This window comes from Columba livia, chromosome 2 (genome assembly GCF_036013475.1).
Source record: "Columba livia isolate bColLiv1 breed racing homer chromosome 2, bColLiv1.pat.W.v2, whole genome shotgun sequence".
In the NCBI taxonomy this organism is placed as follows: domain Eukaryota; kingdom Metazoa; phylum Chordata; class Aves; order Columbiformes; family Columbidae; genus Columba; species Columba livia.
In genome coordinates this window covers 37,938,229-37,962,103 of record NC_088603.1, presented here as the reverse complement: position 1 = coordinate 37,962,103, position 23,875 = coordinate 37,938,229, and the positions used below count along the sequence as shown (strand labels likewise).

Here is a 23,875-nt window from a genome sequence, read left to right as displayed (position 1 = left end):
TCGGCAGCCAAGGGGCTCAGCCAGCTCTGGGGCAGCGGGTGGCTGCACCCGCGGGGTGGCGGGCGGGCGCCGGACCTTTCCCCGGGAGGATCAGGGCGCTGCCTGTGGCCGAGGGGTGCCGGGGAGCCCCACCTCGGGCCGAGCCCCGCTCTACCGGTAACTCTCGTCCGGAGCTTTTATCACCAGGTCGCCGAGGCCAAGCCTGAGGAAAACACAGCTACTCTTGAGAACACCGCCGGCCCCACTGGCCGCCGGCCCCACTGGCCCCCACCTCCCCGTCCCCACCTCACGTTATCCACTCCTTCAGCCCGCCTCACCGGCCGTGCCAATCAGCACCGCCCTTACTCCGCCCCGCCTCTTGCGGACCAATCAGCACCGCCCTTGGTGGTGCGGGCCGCGGTCAGCGGCGCGGGCGGGCGCCTTTGATGCCGGCGGGCGGTTAATTCCGGAAGCTCCTAGGGAGCGCGAGGGGAGCGGCGGGGCGTGGCCGGAGGGGCGGGGAGTAGGAGAAGACCCCGCCCCTCCGGTCCCGCCCCTGGCGGGCCCGCCGCGCGCCGCCGTCCGCGAGCTCAGCGCGAGGCCCCGGCGCGGGGTGGCGCCGGCGGCGGGAGAGGAGGGGGGGCGTGGCCGGCGCGCGGGCGGTGGGGGGGCGGGGCGGCGAGCGGAGCCGAACCGAGTCGTTGGTGGCCGGAGGCGGCGGCCGGTCGGAGCGGCGGCCTCGCCATGGTGTTCCTCAAACTCCGCGAGCAGGTGGGTGCGCGGGGGCGGCGGCCGCCTCCCGCCTCTCCCCTCTCCCCTCCCTTCTCCTCCCGGTGCCGCTGGGCGCGGCGGCTGCGCGCTCTTCCCGCCTCCTCCTCGCCGCGGTGTGGCTGTGCGTGCGTGTGTGTGTGTGACAGGCGGCGGGCAGGGGGAGGCAGCATGGCTGCTGCCGCGGCCCGGCGGGGACGGGGTTGGGTGGCGCCCGCCCGGCGGCGGGAGGCGCCATGTGCTCCCGGTGCGGCCACCGGTGCCCCCTCGGTGGCCCCGCCGGGCGGGCGGGGGCCGCCGCCCCGCGCAGGTATCGGGCCTAACAGGTGGCCCGGGAGCCCGCCCGCCCCCTGCTTTGCCCTTTCCTCCCCGCCGCGGTGGCGGGCTGGCCCCGGAGCTGAGGGAGGGACGGCGCCCTGCCCGGGGTCCCTGCCGTGCTTCCCGCCTCGGGAGCGGAGGAGAGACCCGGGGGTGTGACGAGGGCTCTGCGGGCTCCCCCGCGCCTGTGTGTTGGAGGGGGGAAGGTCTCTGGGTGGCGCTGAGGGAGCCTGGGCCGGAGGGACTGACTGACTGCCCGGGCTGAGGGGCTTGGTCCGGGCCAGCCGGCTCGGGAGCCGCGGCGGAAGGCGGCGTGCTCGGGACCCGGAGCTCCTCTCCGCCCGGAGCCGGACCCGGGCCGGGGCGGTGCTGCCCTCCGCCGTTTCACGTGCCCCAGAGCTGCCCGCCCGGCCCCTCCCGCACCACCTTTCCCGTTCTGGCCTTTAAAACCTTTTGTTCGGCTGCTGTGTCTTTCTCCTCCGTGGTCATGACAAGCCTTCCACGAGTCCGTCCTCCCCTTCTGAAAACAAGGTTTTTCGTGCCTTTAGTGGCTTGTTGCTTTCATCGCATCACACCCTTCTTTGTTTGCTAGACTCTTTGGTTTCCATCCCAGCTTATGAAAAATACTTGTCTTGGCTGCTCTGTCCCTTTCTGGTGTCTCCCAGGTCCTACCTATTGTCTCCTGTGCAGTATGAAGATACAAAGGTGGGAGGGTCTGCTCTGCCAGTTTGCCGTGTGTGAAAAGATGCTTGCTAGAAAATGAATGTTCTCGTGTTTTCATGCGTGTTAGACCAAATTACCTGTAAAAACTCATACACCTCGCTGATGCTCTCCTTGATACTCTTTCTTAAGATAACTGACTGTAGGACTTGGAGACCTCTTCCCTCCTCCTCCAAAAAAAAAGCCACACAGAAAAATACACCTAGAAACTTGGCAGTGGTTAGGCAACTGGTATCCTGTGTCTGTTTACTACACTGATCACTATCAGCTCATGGTTAGCTGCTTGTCCTTTCATCAGCCTGCATATACCTCTGTCTTCCTACACTTGTGTTGTATGGTCGCTTGGGATTTTGTTCTAAAAAATGTTTAACAATATAGGGTTGGGATCTTTATGCTCTGTTATATTGTATGTAAACTTAGTGAAGTCTCATGTTTTTTGAGAACTTCATCTATGAATGAGCAACGATTGTGGACCTGAAATAATGGTAGTGTCTTTGAATTAGGTTTCTTTTTAGGCTTCATTACTGTTCTTCTATGGGAGGCTCTCCACAGGAATGAACACTTGTTCATGTTTTCTATTAAATAAGACCTTCTGTTAGAAAAGAAGAAATAAAACTCTTCTGCAAGTAATCATTGTCAAATAACTAGCAAAAAACCCATCATTAAAATATTAACATGAAAGTATTGTATTTCATAACTTTTATTGCAGGAAGGATCCTTCCATTAACTGAGGCTGAGGTGAAATACTGGACTATGTGGGACCACTGGTCTGAAGAGTAGTGCATGGGAGGCTTTCAACTTCTATTGTAATGCAAGTTTTAATCCAGAAGTAAGAAATGGATTTTTTGATAGTATGGATCTATGAAGGTGCACTGATGCACTGGGAATCGAAGTATTCTTTCACATAAAAAGGGGCTGGTAGGGGCAGGGAAAAGAGGCGGAAGAGGAAGAGAGAGAGGGGAGTGCTGATTTTGAAGAGGTTTTTACAGAGGGAGTGATTTTTAGCAACAGCTGTATTTCTGCTGGGTGTCAGTTGCTTGATAATTTGTTACAAACTAAATTCTGTTAAAATTGCTTTCTTTAAGAATGCCCAAAGTTATGACAAATCATATTAACAGTAAGTATCTCTGTCTTGCTAATTACAGAGAATTCTTCCAGGTCAGCGTTCTTGTGCAGTATGTTGCAAGATGTCTCGATTTCAGAACTAGATGCTGCGCTAAGATCATAACACCACCCGATCGTTATTAAAAAACAAAGCAACAACAAAACAAACAAACAAACCACAAAACCTCACAAAAAACTAAAAACAAACAAACAAAACCCCTCCAAAACCCTAAAAATCCACAAAACAAAAAAACCCAAACAAAACAACCCACCCCCCCCCCCCCAAAAAAAAAAACCCACCAAAACCAACTGTGGTACTATATGAAAGTTTGTATTCAATATTTCATAAAACATATTACCTGTTTGCTTGAACCATATACTTTGTTTCCTTTAGAATAAAGTAAACTGTCAGGTGTGTTTGTAGTCCCTATGGTGACTCTCTCTTCAGTGGTGGCTGTTTCATGGAGGGGTGCAAAGCCTGCTCTGTTTGTACTTTTCAGCTGGTATGAAGGAGGGAGATGATTTACTAATTTACTTTTACAACAGACAGATTAATAACTTTCTGGAACAAAAATTCTCCTGAAGTATTACCTTCCTGTAATTATAAAATTTTTTTTTTTTTTCAAAAATCAACATAAACCTGTTGATTTTGTTCTTTGATAATGTATTTAAATGTCATAATTGTGCTGGGGAGAGGCAGCCTGATATTTTCTTATACTTGATTTAGTTTAGTTTTTGAAGTTACTGCACACTAGCGTAGAAGCAGCACTTCAGAACTTACAGTGAAGTGAGAAATTCTGCTCTGAGACTCTTAATTGAGCTCAGAGGGTGAAATCCTAGTTCTGCTTGCAGTTGATTTAATTTACTTAGTACACTGATAAACAAAACTTTGATCCTACAGATGCTTAATGCTCTGTGAAGCTCAAATATTTGGTTGTCTGTGGAGGCTGGTTTGATACATGTAACTTTCAGGAATAAAGGTTTTCCATGCCCTGAGAAGAGCAGGCGTTTCCTTAGGTTCAGCAAGCAGCCAGCAGGTACCTTCAATAGGAATTTGTGTTAGCACTGCTTGAGCTTTATTGCTTTGCAGTACTGCAAGGTAGGAATATCTTTCAAAGTTTTGAAATAATTCAGAGTGTATATTGCACTTTCAGAACTGACTTGTGTTTGCTTTCAAAGTATGTTAGGTATAAAAAAACCCCATAAGCTGTATTTGTGAATTAGCATTTGAAACTAAATTGAACTATATTGAGCAAAGTTGATGCCTCTAATGCTCAACAGGAAACTTTAACTCTGGGGTAGAAAGAGCAATCAATCATTCAGGTGTCAAGTTAGGAGCTGTGGATTGTTCTGGGTGCTCTTGTTTTGTTGTACAACATTGGACTGACATTTAAAAACAAATGAAGCAAATCTGAAAATTCTGTCACTGGAGGTGAAGCCATTCAAAGTAGAGATGAAAAATACAGTAAGCGTACCATCTGATGAAGGTATTTTGCTCTTTGGTTTGTTTGCCTGCAGACTGTCTTCGTAGACTGATGCTTGTATACCAGGTTCCTCTAGATGAAAAGCTGCTTTAACTAGTAAAATACCAAGTGAGAGGGAGACTATAAAGGTTTATTTCTTCCTGAAACACCATGATATTCTCCTGTAAGCAACTGCATTGAAAGCAAAGTTTGGGTCAAGGTTCACTGATGTTTTATCAGACGTTTTTTGAGGAGAGTAGTGTGCGTTGGGGAAAGAAAAAGGAGTAACTTGTGTGTCTTCTGGTATTTTTATTTTCTATCCAGTCATCATTTCTAGGTATATTAGCTGTTTCCCAGAACAGGTAAATTCTTGCTTGAGAGAGCTGTGAGTTAGTCTGTCTTGCACATAAAGAGTAATTGACAACCCAGTTTTTCTTAGTGGGTAGGGGAAATTTGGATTGCCTGACAACCGAGGGATTCGTTGCTTTTCTGTTGCAAGCCTTACCTGCATATGGGCAGGATGTCTTTCTAGCATCAGCCTTCATTTCAGTAGGGTTTTGTTGAAATGCATGAAGCTCTTATGAAAACTGGCTGATTTTTTTTTTCTTTGATTTTGCAGCTATATAACTGCAAAGCTCATTGGATGCAGTGTTATTATAGTTGGTATATCTTTATTATTTTCTTTCAGGACATCATAGGTTTTATTATGAATTTCTTGTTTTCTGTGAATCTTCAATATGTAATAGGAAGAAATCTTAGTGCTTGTAATAATGGACAATTGACAGGAATTCGTATGGGATTTTCCTGTATGACTGCTAGACTGTGCTTGAGGCAGTGCGTTTATTCCCAGAAGTGAGTGGAAAGGATTGGGGTATGAACAACTGTATGATATTAGAGTGACCACTTATCTTCAAAGCCCTTGAACAGTGAGAGCACTGACTTCTTTATTGCCCATTTATATCTTTCTCTTAGCTTAGATGGATCTTGTTCAATTGGCAGTTAAACAAATGTTTGCAGTGTCATAGTGAACACCCTGAATGCCTGTATGGTTGCTATTTTCATTACTGCCAGCGTTAGACTTCGTTCTTTTAGAATTCATGCCAAGAATAAATGTCCCAACTAGTTCCTTGTTACACTAAGAGGAGGAATGGTCTCCTGTGGTGATGAAAGGAGCTGCTGCTGTTCGATGAGGGAGGGATATGGTAGGAGTGGAATGATGTAGTATTTCTCTACAAATTTTCTTCAGACACAGACTAATGAAATGTGTTACTTTAAAGTTACTGTTCTCTAAAAAAAAGATACTTTTGGGAATCTTGTTTCGAAGTTGAGAAGCACTCTGTGCGCTCTAATCTCCATCACACATGCTTCCTAAAATTTGCACCTAATCTGTTTTAACTGTATACAAAATAACTAAATTAGGAAGTTGTAATACTTATCAAGATAGCTTAAGTATTACTGTTAATTCTCATGTTCCTAGGCTAAGAACTCACATGTACTGAAAAGGTAAGTTTCTTTAATTGATGGAAAACTTTGAGTAACTTGAACTCTGTTTATCTTGTTATACGCAGTAATTACTAGACCTTCCATTAGAATGTGTTGAGAGAACCTGGTTTGACCACGTGTTTGCTTTGGAGTATCAGATTCTCTGATGATAACTTGGGTACTTCTGAGTTGTGAACAAGCAGTTCTCAGTGAAGAAAACAAACTTCTTCTTCTTTTTTTTTTTTTTTTTTTTTAAGGAAGAGGGGAAAAAAAAGGTGGGGGAGAAACAAAGCAAGCCTTGATTCTGCAGTCAGATCCTTACAGCAGATCCTGTTAACTCAGTGCCATTCTGTGGTTCTGTGAGGGCATAAAGGTCTATTCATGCAGATAGCATTGAAGGTTTGTGACCATTACTTGGAGGCAAATATCGGGGGGAAAAAAACTGAGGCAAATGTGCACATGCCTATGAAGAAGTGGCTTCCTTAGCACCCACAAAAAAGTTGGTTCCTGTAGGAAACCAGTAACTGTTGAGACTCTGAACTAGCAACCGCTGTCTGATGTGGATTGTTATTCCATTCGCTGAAATGGGTTGTGGAATAGGATGATTGAAATTAAGTATCTTTGGTATTATACACTTCATATCTTCCACTTTATCTTTTAGCAGCTAGTTTGTTTCTTAGTTGCTCTACTTTTTATTTTTCCAGTCAGCTGGGCCTTCCCAGGGTCAAACTAATATTTGATCATTTGCTTTCTTGCTCCTGCCAACTTTTTGTTCTTACCTCTCTGCCTATTTCTGGAAATTGAGTGGGAGACTTGTTGCCTTAGTTACAGTGACTAACCATTTCATAGTTATTTATAATGTGTGTGTTTAAATAACCTGTATCATAATACGATTCGCAAAACATTTCACATCAATTAAAAAAAAATGAGCAAAGCAATCCATGTCTGAGTCCTGGGAGCATGTTTACAGTGCTGATTCTCAGAGGTTTGTTTTCCTTTGTTGGTGGAGGTGGAGGACAAGTTCTAATCTGGTGTTTGAAGGTGAATTTGAAATAAGGTATCCTGGTGTTATCCTTTGTACAGATAAAGACTGAATCTTAATATCAAGCTCTGAAGTATCAGGGAGTGTTATTCTTCCTCTCCTTCATAATGATGCAAGTACTCTCACCAAGGGGTGGGAATATACCAGTTTAACTGTGTTGATTCAATTGTGGCTGCTCAGGTGTGGGTGAATTATGCCAGCACTCACCCATTTCAGCACAAAAACTAGAGCTAATGCAAGTGGTGGGACTGAGTAGTTGGGAGGGAAAGGAGGATACGACTTGTAGGCAGCTGGGTGGGTACAGAGGGTTGAAGAGGAAGCACCAGCTGTGATACACAAATGAGTAAGGGGCAAAACAGTTGATCTATAGAATCCTTGTAGATTGAGGAACTACATGTTAGCTGAAGCACTTAATGGCTTCTCTCCTGTAATAAAGAGGTGCTCTTTGTTGTGAGTTGGATATTATCTTAGATTTTCATTTATTATTTCTACACTAATATGTGTATGTGAGTTGAGTGAACAATACCATGTAAGTAGATTGTTATTTACATGGCTAAAGCCTACCTATTCAGGGCAGTCTTAATACTTAGATTTTTTTCCCACTAAACTACTGAAACTGTATTTGAATTTGAGAGATGTAAAAGAAAGGTCTGTCTATTCTAAAACTGGAGTTTTGGGTAAAACAAGAAAAAGCCAAACCACTTTGCTTAGGCTTATGTTGTTAAACTTCAGAACTGTGTTTACAGAGATGCAGGGTACTTTCCTGCCCCAGAGTAGGAATGAATGCCTCCTAATAGCAAACTGTGTCACATTAGGAGGACTTTGTGAATGTTCATGTTTATATGCAACTGCCTATTCACATGGGTCAATCCATTTCTGACTGTGTCCTGAACTGTTGTGAAGCCATCCTAAATGTTTGATGTTTTCATACTTTCAAGAAATAAACTGACAAGTAATGGCCTTCCTAATTCCAGGTGATGGACGTTTGTTTATAAGTTATTCTTGGTCAGTCTGCAACCATACTTGAGGTTCACTTGCACTTTGTGTTGAAATCCTGTACTTCAGTTCCATCCAGTGTCAAAAAGAAATTGTGGGTACACCTGGATTCTTTTTGACTTTGGCAAAAAGAAGATAGAACAGTATGTTAATAAAGAAGAGGGGACACAATCAAGAATTCTTGTCAGCATGACAAAAGGAGAATGAAATTGCTGTAGGTAAAGCATTGAGGCCAAAATGAGCCTTTTAGAGCTTACAGAATTTCTACCTATCATGAAGAATTCAATGTTTTGTTTCAAGATTTTGCTGTTTATCCTCTACATTTTGATATCATGAAGAATTCAGTGTTCTGTTTCAAAGTTTTGCTGTTTATTCTCTATGTTTGAGTAGTTCCATCTATACTGGTATGTCTAACAGGGAGGAAGTTGAACCTTCCATTTAGAAACCTGGTCGTCTCACAGCAGGCAGCACAAGAGACCAAGGATCTGTCTATCTAGCTCATAGCTGAAGGACCTACTTGAATTATAGATAGCTGAACTGGGTGGGGAAAAACACATTCAGGAAGTTCTGTAGTTATTTATATACTAACATAATCTGAAACTAATGCATAAAGTAGTCATTTAAATTCATTGCTGCAGACTCGGTTTTGTATAATGTTAGGGGTAACTGGTATTTTTTTCCTTCCCTGTCCCATCACTAGACCATCTGCCTCTTCTGTCCATGGCTCATGTTAGTGGGCTGGCAGTCTATGCAAAGTCTCTTTCCTGCCTCTGATCTCTGTGTGGTGTCTGCTGCTTATTTTCTGCCTCTGCTAACACTTCATTCTCTCACCAGCATCACCTCGCAAAGCCTCGTTTATAGGTTAAAATGAAGGAAAAGCACACATAAAATACATAGGTGAAGAAAACCAAAATGCTGATATTATTTTTCTGGTCATGTGATTACTCATTGTTTTGAACTGAAGAAATGTCCTGAGTCATGGTACAAGGAGACTTCAGAAATAGCACAGTAATGGAATTCCCTACCCCTCGCCTCCGTTCCTTTGTAACTGCAGAGTTCTGTTTGGTGCTTGCTGTGTTTGCTGGAACATGAGGATCAATAGAAAGAGTTCTTATGCTAATATTGTGTTGCTGTGCAGCCTCTTTGCCAAATTAGAACTCTGTATTAGTACTGCCTGGTACCTTTCATTTCCTTTGCTCCTCAGTTCCAGGAGCAGTATTTTGTTTCATAGCTCTGCTGTTATCTGTTTAAAATAGTGTTCTTTCATTCTGGAAGATAATTTTCAGTATTAAGGAGGACTTGTAGAACTTTCTCTTCTTGGTTTTCTGTCACCTGCAAGGTCGCAATTGCCATTACTGTCCTGCAGCATTCCTGACCCCATAGTAACCACCCATCATTTATTTCTTCCACTCCTACCCCAGGATGTCATGTTTTCTGTTCTTTCCATGCACCAGCACACAGCCATTGAAATATTATCTAACACTACAGACTGAACGCTGTATTAAAGTAGAACTTTTCAAGTACACAATAAGTAACATTTTATGACTTGTCCATAGACATGTGTCTATTCTTTTTACCATAAGTTTAACAAATTACAATTACTGCAATCAGCAATCTAAATAGTCATTTTAATCTACTCCAGAAAAAATGGAGCTCAAGAGAGGAGAAGGTCTTCATGATGAGAACAAAAGAATGGTGAAGAAGGGATTTGCAAAGCACTAGAGTGAGAACAAGAAGGACAAAAATGGTTAGGATATCAGAAATTGCTGATCACTGATACTGACAAAGCTCTTCTAATGAACTTCAGAGCTGATCATCCAAAACCCAACAGGTATCCAGCCACCCTGTGGACCTCTGTTTGCAATGACTTCAAGGGGCTTGTTCCTTTTACTACCTGCTGCACCTTTCTACAGCACAGGAGGGAAACTCACAGCATCTGTAGTCTCAAAACTAACACTGTGAATAATATAGGGAAGAGTGCTTTCTACTGTTTTTCTATACCTGGAGACGTAAAAAACGGATTCGGGTCAAGTATATAAAATTTGTTATCTTGCAAGGGCAAATATAGTTGTGTGCAGCCACACATTTTATTTTTGAAAAAGGTTTGATTTTGTGCATTGTGTATTGGCTGCATTTTTTTTTTTTTAAGACAACATTTAGCAAGTCACAAGTGCTTAAAAAATAGTGTGGTATTTTACAGTTTGCATTCAAACAGATTAGTTGTGAGTTCCTCACCTGAAGGCTGATAACATTCCCGCAATGCTCTCTTTATGTGTTAAAACTGCTTTAGTAATCATTTTAGTATTAAGCTTATTGCGTACATAATTAAAGAACTGCTAGCATCAAAGTAGAAATACCACAGTTTGTGACTTTGTGCCCGAAAGTAGTTGAATTATTTTGCTGAAAATGTAGCATGACTATTAAAAAGCAGTTGGTTTAGTCTTTGTATTTCAACCTAAGCCTCATCTGGAAGGCTCTCATTGGCTGTTGCAATGGCTGTAGAAAAGACTGTAAGCATTTAGGGTATTGCACTGGTTTCCTGTCTTGGGATCCAACCCCTTACATGGGGCAGTGGTGAGATATGTTTCCTTCTATAAAGTTCTTAACTGGAACTTACATAAGCCAGAGAAATAGTATCTGTTGGAATGACAGGAGGAATAGCAACACCAGTTGTGTCTGTGGAGACTGTCAGAGGAGATGTTCAGCTCCCTTTCCCTGGAAGCTCACCATACCCGTATTAGCAGTGCTCTCCTCCATGCTGCTTGGAGGTGTTGCAAAGTCATTTTGGAACTGTGGTTCTGGAGTAAGTGCCGTAGAAAATTGGCTTTTTGCCTCCTGAACGACCACAAGCAGATATAAATCTTCTAGGCCTGAAGCTTGGTCTTGTGGCAGCCTTTGGCCACAGTTAACTGAACCCAAAGACAGAGTGAATGTGCCTGCAGAAAAGATCTCGGAAATGTCTGCCGGAGTTCAGCCTTCTACGCTGTGGGAACCCTTATTGCCTCTTATGAAATATGTGTGTTTTAAGACATGTTCACAAAAGCTCCCCCTTTTTTTTTCTATATCATGACTACAGTGCCCACTACTTCTTCCCTTATGTCAGCTGACACAAGTTCTTTCTGGGAAAAGTAACTGTAAAAGTAGGATGGATAGCTGAAGAAAAGATGAGGAATTGTTGGAATTATGTACTTTGACCTCAAGATTTCCTGACCTGTTGTGTGGAGTGCCATGATGTAGCGTGGCTGTGAAAAAATGCATCATCACAGGGTGCCTGTTCAGAATGCCAAGTTCTTTGTGTAGTATATGATGCAGCTGCGGAAGTGAGCTGGCAAAACTTTGGTGTGTGTTTGCAGTCTTCGTGTTGTTTTGTGGCTGGTTATTGTTGTTTTCTTTGTGGTGGTGTTGGGGTTTGTTGCTTGTTTGTTGCTTGTTCGTTGTTGTTGTTTTTTACTAAGTAAGAATCACACAGCACCTTCAGGATGGACAAGGGATCAGACCCAGCCAGCATGGGTTTAGGAGGGGCAGGTCCTGTCTGACCAACCTGATCTCCTTTTATGATCAGGTGACTCACCTGGTGGATGAGGGGAAAGCCGTGGATGTGGTGTGTCTGGACTTCAGCAAGGCCTTTGACACTGTCTCCCATAATATACTCTTGCAAAAGCTGGTAGCCCATGGCTTGGACAAGTGTACTCTACGCTGGGTTAAGAACTGGCTGGAGGGCCGGGCCCAGAGAGTACTGGTGAATGGGGCTGCATCCAGCTGGCGGCCAGTCACTAGTGGTGTTCCCCAGGGGTCAGTGTTGGGTCCAGTCCTGTTTAACATCTTTATTGATGATTTAGATGAGGGGATTGAGACCATCATCAGCAAATTTGCTGATGACACCAAGTTGGGAGGGAGTGTCAACCTGCTGGAAGGCAGGAGGGCTCTGCAGAGGGATCTGGATAGACTGGAAAAATGGGCTGATTCCAGTGGGATGAAGTTCAATAAGGCCAAATGCCAGGTGCTGCACTTTGGTCACAACAACCCCCTGCAGCGCTACAGGCTGGGCGCAGAGTGGCTGGAGAGCAGTCAGACAGAAAGGGACCTGGGGGTACTAATTGACAGGAAGCTCAACATGAGCCAACAGTGTGCCCAGGTGGCCAAGAAGGCCAACGGTATCCTGTCCTGTATCAAAAACAGCGTGGTCAGCAGGACAAGGGAAGTGATCCTTCCCCTGTACTCTGCATTGGTGAGGCCACACCTGGAGTGTTGTGTTCAGTTCTGGGCCCCTCACTTCAGGAAAGACATTGAAGTGTTGGAGCGGGTCCAGAGAAGAGCAACACGACTGGTGAAGGGACTTGAACATAAGACCTGTGGGGAGAGGCTGAGGGAGCTGGGGTTGTTTAGTCTAGAGAAGAGGAGGCTTAGAGGTGACCTCATCACTCTCTATAACTACCTGAAGGGAAGTTATAGCCAGGTGGGGATTGGTCTTTTCTCCCAGGCAGTTAGCAATAGGACAAGGGGGCATGGGCTTAAACTCTGCCAGGGGAAATTTAGGCTGGATATTAGAAAGAAATTCTTCACAGAGAGAGTGGTCAGGCATTGGAAGGCTGCCCAGGGAGGTGGTGGACTCGCCGTCCCTGGAGGCTTTTAAACTGAGATTGGACATGGCACTTAGTGCCATGATCTAGTAAACGGACTAGAGTTGGACCAAGGTTTGGACTCGATGATCTCTGAGGTCTTTTCCAACCCAGTTGATTCTGTGATTCTGTAAAGAAACAAGGAAAATTACCCATAAAAAGCAAGGTTCAGAACAGGCAGAAGCATTATGGTGTGTTTTTCTTGTTATTCTGTTCTCCTTTTAAGAGGTTAATTAACAGCCAAAACTTTGCTAATTATGTGACTTGGAAATTATCTACCACAGTGAAGGCCAACATTTTCAGCTGACAGATAGGAGAAGGAATACAGATACAAGAACTACTGAGAACGAGTATGTTTTGGTGTAGGGCAGGACTTGGGGGGGGGGTGGGGGAAGGGGAAATAAAGTACGTTGTCTGAATGAACTTCAGTCTTTAAAGTCATGTGGAGTAGGTACATTTTTTGTGAAAGGGTAGGAGTTCCATAATTTTAGGATGGAGCTTAATTACATTCTTTTTACTCATTTGCAAAGCTTATAATAATGATTGAAACTCACTGGCTTCTAATCTCCTGCCTAAGACTATGGTTTGATATTTAGTTGCAGCTGAGCTTAAGCAGTTGCTCATTCTGTTCTTCTGCAAAGTGGTGAAAAGAGCAGGGACAGACCAATTATTTAGGCTAGCATATGACTGCCGAGTTGTTCCTTGAAAGTCTTCCTAAGAAGGAGCTAGAAAGGAGTGTTTTGGCTCACATAAACTTACTCTCATGTCTTCCTTTACAACAGAAGTCCTGTAAATGCAGAAGAGGCATCTTCTGTGAGTATCCTTTGGTTTGAGGGCTGGAAGGCAAGTGGAGGAATTTGAGTGTGGTCTGCCTTGGGCCTCTCTCTCTGGGAAAACAACTCTAGTGTTCCTGGCCTGAAACTTCTTAGAATGTGTTTTGAAACTCAGCGACATGCGTGATTTTCTTGTCTGATTCATGATTGGTTTTGGGTTTGAGTGTGGTTGTGAATTCCTCTTTAATTGTGAGAGAACCTAGGGTCTTAAGGATATCTGCTTCTATTTATAACATGTTCTGTTGACTTACACTGACTGTGAAAACACTGAAACAAGAAAAAGACTTCTGTAACATACTTGTTTACCACATGCGCTGCCTTTCAGGACCCTCAGTTTTTCTTGCAGCATTTCTCAGGGTTCTCCCTCCTCTTAGTCTGATCATGTGCGCTGATATTCATGGGTTTACAACTGGAGCTCTGCAAATGACATCAAAAAGATTTTCTCTTGCCTTCCATCTCAGGAGGCTACAGTGAAAGTATAAGATCATGTTCAGGGAGTCCAGTTACCTGAAAACTGCACGCCAAAAGTAGTCTGTACTTGCTGCAGCCATTTACCGGATAGAAACATGTATGGGCAGAAAGCCCTTCTACTTCTTAACACCCTTGTGTATTGCTGTGTGTGCAGCTCTAATTCTTGGACAGCATCCAGTGACTACTTGGAGTCATGCCTGTTGTGACCAGTGATCCCTCTATCTCCCTGCACAGAGATACATGCTCAGAGTAGGGAGATATCCAACTATAAAATATGCTCATGGAAAAATGACTAAGTTGAAATAAACTAAAATAGTAGTTGACCACTTCTCTAGAAATAGTAATTAGTGAAGCATGTCAATCTAAGAATAAATTGAAGTCTTCTGTCATGGAAGACAAATTGAAATATAAAATTGTAGTTAAACTTGGTTTATGTTCCATGTATGGTTGTATGGATACCACAAGATAAGTGCCTCTGTTGTGCAAATATTTCTATCAGCAGCCAGAGAATATAGCATTTTGAATCGTCTTTAATGAAAACATTATTGAAATGGCCTATTCCCCACTTCATTCTGTTTCCCAGTTTGATCCTGCTGCAAAGCTGTTTAATTATAGTGGGTTATAGATAAGGCTATTCATACATTTGACTATGGTTTAATATTCTGGAATAGACAATGATAAAACTACAAAGCTTGGTTTTTAAAAAATGGGCATGTCTTGACTATAAGAATGTACTGGGAATAATTACCTTCAAAAATAAGGGTATAATAAAATTGCACTTAACAGTCTCCACACAAATAATTGTTTACATATCACCTGTATGTTTGTAAAAAGGTATCTTTTGTATTTTGAGCTAAAAAGCAAAGAATGTGGAAGATTAAAGTCAGGGCACTTGGCCCTCATAATTTAATTTTTTTTTAATTATTATTATTTTTTTTTTTTTAATTTTTTTGGTATTTAGAAGCAAGCAGGGAAGACTCAGTGAAGGTCAGGTTACAGCTTCTGGTTCATGCTTGTTCTTGAAAGTGCTTATCAGCACCTTTTTGTTTATCTAAAATCTTAGGCAGTCGTTCAGGGCCTGTTTGATGAGCAGATCACCTGTCTCTGCTGGGGGCTCTGGAGCAGGTAACTGGAGAGTAGTGTCAGTGCTGCTCCTGGTAGGTGTCAAATCCCACATGGGTGACATAAAAATGTAAAATGTAAACAAATGAACACTGGGATGTGGGTGATGGTGGCAGGGAACAGAATTACAAACAACAAATAAATGTTTTGCAAAGTGTTAATAAGAGTAGTAGTTTGATATTTAAGAAAGCTTACCTAGATATGTGATTCTAGATTTTCTTTGTAAGAGGAGGGAATATGAGAGGTTAGCAGAATCTTATTTGCTATGCTGAAATAAATTAAAATTAGTAGGCAAAGTTTTGAGAACACCTGTATTATGTAGCTGTGTTTAAAAATCAAGTTCAATGTTGTGAATTAAATGACACTCATGATAATTTTTTTACTATTCTGTACTTAATGTTCCCTATCTTATAAGAGATATGGAGTACTTTCTGTTTTGCTTTTTGTATTATGTTGGACAAAGGTTCTCAGTGATAAGACTAGACAAAAGGTTAATCTGTTTTCAGTGTGGTTTATTGGCATGGAGTGTGGGAACTTTGGGGGAATGTTCAGCTTGAGGCTGTAGAGAACAAGACAGGGAAATTTTTAATTTAAAAATTACATTAGGGAATATATGTATCAAATTTGTTAATATCTAAGTATAGCATCTACTTGCATTCAAAGAATGTAAAAAAATAACGCCTAAGTACTATATACTTGTTGCTGAATTTGAACTGCTTCATGGACGGAAGTTATGAGCTAAGCTCTTGGAATGAGTTTGTGAAAGTCCAGTGTTTGAAAGTGGTTTTAGACAACGGTAGCCTCTTCTGGAACAAATGGTATTTTCTTTACAAACTCTTACTCAATTCGTTCAGTGTTGAAAACCAGAGGAAGCTGGGCAAAAGTGTCTGTTATGGAGTGAAATCTGACAGAATTGTACTCATCCTAAAATTTTGACAGACTTTGTGACCAGCCCCAAGTGATTGATTCAGCTCCACAGTATTTTCTTCATACAATAACTGCTTAACTTGAAACATTTTTGAAAGCTTTTTAATTAGTGGGACATGTAATTAAAACAACTTTTTTTTTTCTATTTTTATTTAACGCCCTGAAAAAAAATAATAAATTACAAAGTATAGCAAAAGTGATAAAAGTGAAGTAATTAACACATCGTAAAGGTCATCACATGCTATTTAAATACATCCAAAAAGCAAAAATATAAACCAAGATAATTCACTTTGATTTGACTGGGTCTGCTCTTTATCTAAACAAAGGTAGAAGTTAGTTGAAAAAGTGTTGGTAAAGCAATCAGCTGTCTCTTCTAAAGAAGGGTTATGCCTGGTGAGGACATGTGTTCTTCACAAGTATTTGATGGTGGCTTGCTGGTCTCCTCGCTGTAGCGGGATTTAAGCAGTCTAGGACAGAGGGGAGAGAGATTGCTGCAATGGTGCTTCACTGCTTTGGAAAGATGTGGTATGTTTGTTTCAATATTCATTTTATAGGGTGTTTTTTTGTCTCTGATTTTGGTTATTTTTGATCACACCTGGTTCACTGCACATCACTTTTCAGTTCCATGTTTGGAAGGTAGTCTCCCATCTGACCCCTATCCTCCTCACCCCTGAAGAAGTGAAAAATGTGGCCCAATTCACCTTGGGTTCCTCTCTGTCAAGGAAAAATCTGACCAATTTAACTCATTTTTTAAGAGCACCAAACCTATGTATTTGGAGGTAACTGAATGTACTTTGGAAATGAATTCTGTTTAGTCAGTGTAAGGCCACTTTAACTATAAATGAGCAAGGTCTTGGTTTGGCTAAGTGATCTGCTTTAGATTGATAGCATTATTTAGTTTGGATTAATTTTGCTGGGAAGGTCTGTGTCTACTGTGCATGTGGGCTTAGCTGTAACAATTAACCCATCATTTTTATTAGGTTGGTGCAAAAGTAATTGCGGATTTTGTGTTATTGAAATTTGCTGTTTGATATTGGAATACATTCTTAAATGTGGTTATGTTATGCATCATTTTAATGCACTTTTCTTGCTTTATGCTTTTGTGCTACTGACTTGTTACTTGCTCTTTGATATTTATTTTAGACTATGGAAATATTAGACAAAAAGCAAATTCGAGCAATTTTGTTACTCAAGTTCAAAATGGGTCCTAAAGCAGCATAGACAACTCCCAACATCAACAGCGCATTTGGCCCAGGAACTGCAAATGAATGTACCAGAGATGGTTCAAGAAGTTTTGCAAAGGAGACAAGAGCCTTGAAGATGAGGAGTGTAGTGGCCAGCCATTGGAAGTTGACAATGGACAATTAAAAGTAATCATCAAAGCTGATGTCTCACAACTACACGAGAATGTGCTGAAGAACTCAATGTCAACCATTCTGAGAATGTGCTGAAGAACTCAATGTCAACCATACTAGGATTGTTCAGCCTTTGAAATTGGAGAAGTGAAAAAGCTTGAGAAGCCAGTGCCTCATGAGCTGACCAAAAATCAAAAATCATCATTTTGAAGTGATGTCTTCCTTTATTCCACGCAACAACAACGAAACATTTCTTGATCAGATTGTGGCGCGCAACAAGAAGTGGATTTTATACAACAACCAGCTCAGTGGTTGTACTAAGAAGAACCTACAAAGCACTTCCCAAAGCCAAACTTGTACCAAAAATGGTCAGGGTTACCGTTTGGTCTGCTGCTGGTCTGGTCCACTACAGCCTTCTGAATCCAGGTGAAACCATTATATCTGAGAAGTCTGCTCAGCACATTGATGAGATACACCAAAAACTGCAACACCTGCAGCTGGCATTGGTCAACAGAAAGGGCCAAATTCATCTCCGTGACAATACCTGACTGCATGTCACACAACCAGCACTTCAAAAGTCCAACAAATTGGGCTACAAAGTTTTGCCTCTTGCACCATATTCACATGACCTCTTGCCAAACAACTGCCACTTCTTCGAGCAGCTTGACAAGTTTTTGCAGGGAAAAGGCTTTCACAGCCAGCAGAAAATGCTTTCCAAGAGTTCATTGAATCCCAAAGCACAGATTTTTATGCTATAGGAATAAACAAACTTATTTCCTATTGGCAAATATGTGTTCAATGTAATGGTTCCTATTTTGATTAATAAACATGTGTCTGAACCTAGTTATAATGATTTAAAATTCATGCTCCAAAACCGCAATTACTTTTGCACCAGCCTAATAGATCAGGTTGCACAGAGCCCTGCCCAGCCTGGCCTTGAACGTTTCTAGGGATGGGGCATCTACCACCTCTCTGGGCAACCTGTTCTTTTTTACTGCAGGGTGACAACAAACTGTGGCAGATGCTCTCTGTTAACCCCCTGCTCTCCCCAGTAAGGAAAGGGAATAGGAGGAAAAGGGGGAGAGATTTGAAAGTTGGAAAAGTTAAAAATGCTTTACTAATGCTGCTAATAAATAGAGAAAATAATACAAAATATACAAAACCACTCTTGAATATCTGGAGTTGCGCGGTGGCAGAGTCGGTGTTGCTCCAGCAGCTGCAGGGCTGGGCTGGACTCTGCAGCAAACTGAATTCAGGGGTGCAGGGTCTGAAACTAGGCCTTGGATCGCAGGCACAACAGGCAGGGTCCTCTTCAGATGCCAGCCATGATCGAAGAGAGCGTGACCCTTGTGATCTCCCACTTTTATAGGATGTATGATGTGTATGGATTGGAATTGGTCAGTTTTTAGTCACCTGTTCTGTTCCTCCCTCCTTGTGAATGTGCTTCTCTCACTTGTGGGATGTGCAAAATTTATCAGTAACCTTGGCTGCCATAGCAATAAGACTAAACCTGGGTCTCTTCTGCATACCATTGCTACCCTTATCAGCTTAGCGAACAGTGTCTGAAAAACATGCAGTCAGATTCAGAAAAGTGCAGTTACTTAGAAGAACTTAGCTGAAAGGAAAATTCACTAAAAAAAAAACTGGTCTTGTTTTTAACAAAACCAGGACACCTTCTTGTAAAGAATTTCTTCCTTATATCTAGCCTAAATCTCCCTTCTTTTAGTTTAAAACCATTGCCTCTTGTACTGTCACAACAGGCCCTGCTAAAAAGTCTGGATGTGAGCTGGCAATGTGTGCTTGCAGCCCAGAAGGCAAATTTTGTCTTGGGCTGCATCAAGAAGAATGTGGCCAGCACGTGGAGAGAGGTGATTCTGCCCCTTTACTCTGCTCTGGTGAGACCCCGCCTGGAGTCCTGTGGCCATCTCTGGAGCCCTCAGTACCGGAAAGACATGGACCTGTTGAAGAGAGTCCAGAGGAAGCCACCAAGATGATCAGAGGGCTGGAACACCTCTGCTATGAGGACAGGCTGTGAGAGTTGGGCTTGTTCAGCCTGGAGAAGAGGAGGCTCCAGGGACACCTTATTGTGGCCTTTCAGTACTGAGAAGAGGCCTATAAGAAAGATGGGGACAGACTTTTTAGCAGCACCTGTTGTGGCAGAACAAGGGTTAATGGTTTTAAACTAAAAGATGGGAGCTTCAGGCCAGACATAAGGAAGACATTCTTTACAATAAGGGTAGTGAAACACTGGGACAGGTTGCCCAGAGAAGTGATAGATGCCCCATCCCTGGAGACATTCAAGGCCAGACTGGATGGGGCTCTGAGCAACCTGATCTAGTTGAAGATGTCCCTGCTCAGTGCAGGGGATTGGACTAGATGACCTTTGCAGGTCACTTCCAACCCAAACTATTCTATGATTCTGTGACCGTGTCAAAGGCCTTACAGAAGTCCAGACAGATGACGTCTATAGCCTTTCCTTTATGCGCTGATGTAGTCACTCCATCGTAGAAGGCCACCAGGTTGGTCAGGGACTTGCCCTTGGTGAAGCTGTGCTGGCTGTCTCTGCTCACCTCCCTATCCTCCATATGCCTTTGCATAGCTTCCAGAAGGATCTGTTCCAGGATCTTCCCAGGCACAGGAGTGATGCTGACAAGCCAGTAGTTCCAGGGTCCCCCTTTCTACCCTTCTTAAAAATGGGTGTGATGTTCTCCTTTTTCTAGTCACTGAGGACTTCCATCTGACTGCCATGACTTTTCAAATATCACGGAGAGTGGCTTGCCAACTGAAGTAGCCAATTCCCTCTGGACTCGGGGATGCGTCTCATCAGTTCCCATAGATTTATGTATGTTCTGGTTCCTTGGGTGGTCATTAACCTGATCTTGTCTTGCACTGGGAGAGACAGTACCTGTCTTGCAGTTCATCCATTTGAGAGGTGTGGGAAGAGAGCTTGCCAGTGAAGACTGAGGCAAAAAAGTTGTTGAGCACCTCAGCTGTCTCCTCATCTGTTGTTACCAGTTTGCTAGTCTTGTTCATCGGGGGTGGGGAGGGAGATGCTTTTTTTGACCTTCCTTTTCTGGCTGGTATACCTGTAGGAGTCCTTCTTGTTATTCTTTGCATGCTTTGCAGAGTTCAGGTTCAGCCACGCCTTGGCCTTCCTCACCCCATCCCTGCACAAGCAGGCATTGTCCCTGTAACTCTTCCCAGCATACCTGTCCCTGCTTCCACCTCTTGTACATTTCCTCTTATCCTTTAATTTGAACAGCAGGTATTGACTCAGCTATGCTGATCTCTTGCTTCCCTTTCCTGATTTCTTATACCTGGGGACTGGGAACTCTTGTACTCTATGGAAAGCATCCTTAAAGATCTGCCAGCTCTGTTCTGCTCCCTTGTCCCTGAGAGCAGTTTTCCAGGGGGTTCTATTGAGTAATTCCTTGAAGAGCTGGAATTTTGATATCCTAAAGTTCAGAGTCCTGATTCTTCACCTGACCAACATCCCTCAGGACTAGGAACTCCACCAGTGCATGATTGCTGTAGCCCAGGCTGCCTCCAGTCTTGATGTTGCTGACCGACTCACTTGCATTGGTGACCATCAGCTCCAGTATTGGGTGACACAGCACTGGAACAGGCTGCTCGGAGAGATTGTGAAGTCTCCTTCTCTGGAGGCATTCAAAACCTGCCTGGACACGTTCCTGTGTGATCTACTCTAGGTGAACCTGCTTTAGCAGGTGGGCTGGAGTAGATGATCTCTATGATTCTATGATCTCCAGAGGTTTCTTCCAACCCCAACCATTCTGTGCTTCTGTGACCTTCGCTGGTAGGGCTGTCTGTTATCTGACTTAAGAAGGCAACTGCTGCTTGGGTTGCTGGCTGTCCTGGCAGTAGAGAAATGAACATGTGCACTGTTCTTCTATATGTGTTATAGCACTTCTTCAATAAAGATCCAGTGAGGCCATTTGGATGTACTTCTAGTTTTGCTCTCAGAAATTACTCTAAAAATATTCTTTTAAAATGTATTGCTTTCCTTTCAGAGAGGGGGAAACAAATCCAAGGAGCTTTTTACCTATTATGATTTGTCCCTGTTAGTGCACGAGCTGAGTGCTTTCTATCACTTAATTTCATTTTGCAGATGCATATTTTTTTGTTCAAAATAGGATTTCTGTTTTATCATTCTTTCTGACAAACACATAAGTTTGCAGTATTTTCTAAAATGCTCCTATTCCTTCTTCCTGTTTTTCCCCACATCATATTAGGTTGACTGGAAATGTTAAAATCGAAACATGGAAATTAAATTGTGATTAAAAGCCATGAATTAAAAACCAAATTCTTAAAGGTGATGTGCTGGTACCAAATTCCCTCAGCAACTGCCACCCCCTATACTAGAAATACTATTGATCAAGTCTAATCTTTGTTCCTTGGCAGACCTAAAGTATGTGATGCTTTCCTTCCTCTACCAATACTCATTTTTAACTGTTGTTTTCCCCTGGATATTCTAAAATCTGTGGCAGCTGTGTACCAGAAATTCACTGTTCCATAGTAATAATCTAAGACAGGGGTGTCAAACTCATTTTCACCGGGAGCCACATCAGCCTTGCGGTTGCTTTCAAAGGGCTGGTGTAATTTTAGGACTGTACAAATGTAGTAGCAGTTACGTTTACTCTTTTAACTCTTTCGTCCTCTTATGTTTCAAGCACTTAGTTTTTTGTGAAGCCAAACTAACCTTTGAGAGGTAACCTACTATGGAAAAAGTATTCTGAACCCGTTTTTTCTTTGATTTTAACATATATGAATATCACTTTTTGAATTGTAATCACTGCTTTGAATGTAACAAGCATCTGTTCAGGTTGAAAAGAGTCACTCTCTTCTAATCTTTTCAAAGTACAATGTTTTTGAAGAATAGCTGTAGATTTTTAAAAAATCTGTCCTGGTTATGAACTTTCTTGATGGGTTGATTTATGTATGAACTACTGTGACTCATAGCACACTACCTTATTTTTATCCAGATAATTACCTTGCTAAAAGATGTGTGAAATGGTATTTAAAGATTTGTTCCCTCAGCTTCAGGAGCAACACTATTGTCTGCCTCTTTATCTGTCCTCTTAATGTCAGATGAGAATTCATCTTCTGCTTGCTTTGCTTTCTTTTCAAATTTTTAAATTGAAATTCTTTCTGGAGTACTTAACAAAAAGAATTGTAAGAGTGAAATTGAGGACTGTAAAAATGGTACCTGAGGTTCAGTACTGGGTGTGTGTTTTTGCCTTTTTTCCCCAAAGCTGTGTCAATCCCAGGTGTATCATAAGAAATTTTAAAGTTGATGTGGCTTTTTGTATGTGCAGTTACTGTTTGAAGAGATACGCGTGAGCACACTGAAATAACATGTAGGTAAATGTTTTTGAAATCTCTAGAGGGTCTTACTCCTCTTTTGCTGTGATCATTTTTCATTTTCAATAGTGGTCAGAGGATCAACATGTGTTTTCTCTTAGGTCATTTGGGCTACTTCATAGAGTCATGATTTCCAGGCTTATGGATTTGTTATTTCACCTCTTGCTTTTTGCTGGTGAACTGTTCAAGCTCAAAGCTTGTTTCTGAATAGCAAATGATTAAGTAGCATTCAACACCAGCAATGCTCTTAAATCTATTTTTTTAATCTACTTTTTATTTTAAAATGATGTGATATTTTTGCCATGATCTCTGACAGTTCTGCTGATTCATAGTGAAACATCTGGTTCATTTGCCTGTGAAGCTCGTCAGAGCAGTAGTCCTTGCTAAATAGGTAGTCACTGAGGAAACGGTGTTGCGTCGCATCCTCCTACCCCCAAATCAACTCAGCTCACAGCTGGACACTTATATTAATGATATTAGTTTTATGTTAATGATATTAGTTTTATGTTAATGTACCTACTTGTGAACTGTGATTACTGGGGCCAGACGTCCTTGTGAATATCTGCTGCTGATAAACCTGCTGGGAATTGTAAATGCTATTAATATAACCTACAGAATGCTCTGAAATAACGTGCCTGATTTTAACCAACAAAGTGTTAGAGGATCAAGTAAATAAACCAGCATAAGTGGGTCAGATTTTTTTTTTAAAGGTAGTGAACAATTTTCTCATCTTTTAGTTATCTGAAGGCATGAAAGCTAGAAGGAAAAAGTGAGATACAATTTAAAATTAATTGTACATTTAACACTTGTCAAAGCTTGGTATAAATATAAACAAATGATGACAAGGATTTTGGAAGAGCAGATGGATGCCTCTTCTCTCCCTTCTAGCCCCCAAGATATCCAGGAATATCTTTGGGAGAACTTGGTGTCCTTCCTGTAAGTATTCTAGTTTAAATGTAACCATTATAAATAATCTATGTTTGCGTTACATTGAAACAGTCTGTAGCATCATTTAGTACTACAAACTCTAATCTGATGTAAAAGATGGAGCATTAGGTGCAAAATATGTTGAGTTACATATCCTGAGATCCAAAGTAAAGCTTGGGTTTGTATTTCAAAATATATTGCTTTTACTGCAACAAAAATAATGTTGGTAACTTCAGCCTTCCACGTACTTTAAATTTCCAGGACTTTTTAAAAGAAAAACAAAGAAACCTGAGCTTTGCATGTTTTTCCAGTATTGATAATGCGTTTTGTGATAAGCCTTTATACCTTGGTTATGACTTCCATGAATTCT

The 23,875-nt window shown here is 42.3% G+C and overlaps 1 protein-coding gene across 3 annotated transcripts in view; it reads left to right on the top strand.

The window, feature by feature from the left end:
* Window positions 1-597: 597 nt before the first annotated feature.
* The window catches only part of ANKRD28 (ankyrin repeat domain 28), a 130,645-nt gene continuing 107,367 nt past the window's right edge, over window positions 598-23,875 (top strand). Inside the window, exons 1-2 of one of the 3 annotated variants that reach the window (XM_065051447.1) lie at window positions 651-750; window positions 2,495-2,614. Coding sequence is in view for 1 of the 3 variants with exons in the window: in XM_065051446.1 (XP_064907518.1) it covers window positions 724-750 (27 nt within the window). In the remaining 2 variants the exon portion in view is untranslated. Of the gene's footprint in view, window positions 751-2,494; window positions 2,615-23,875 lie in introns of all 3 variants that reach the window. The other 2 variants (XM_065051446.1, XM_065051449.1) reach the window with 2 other exon arrangements.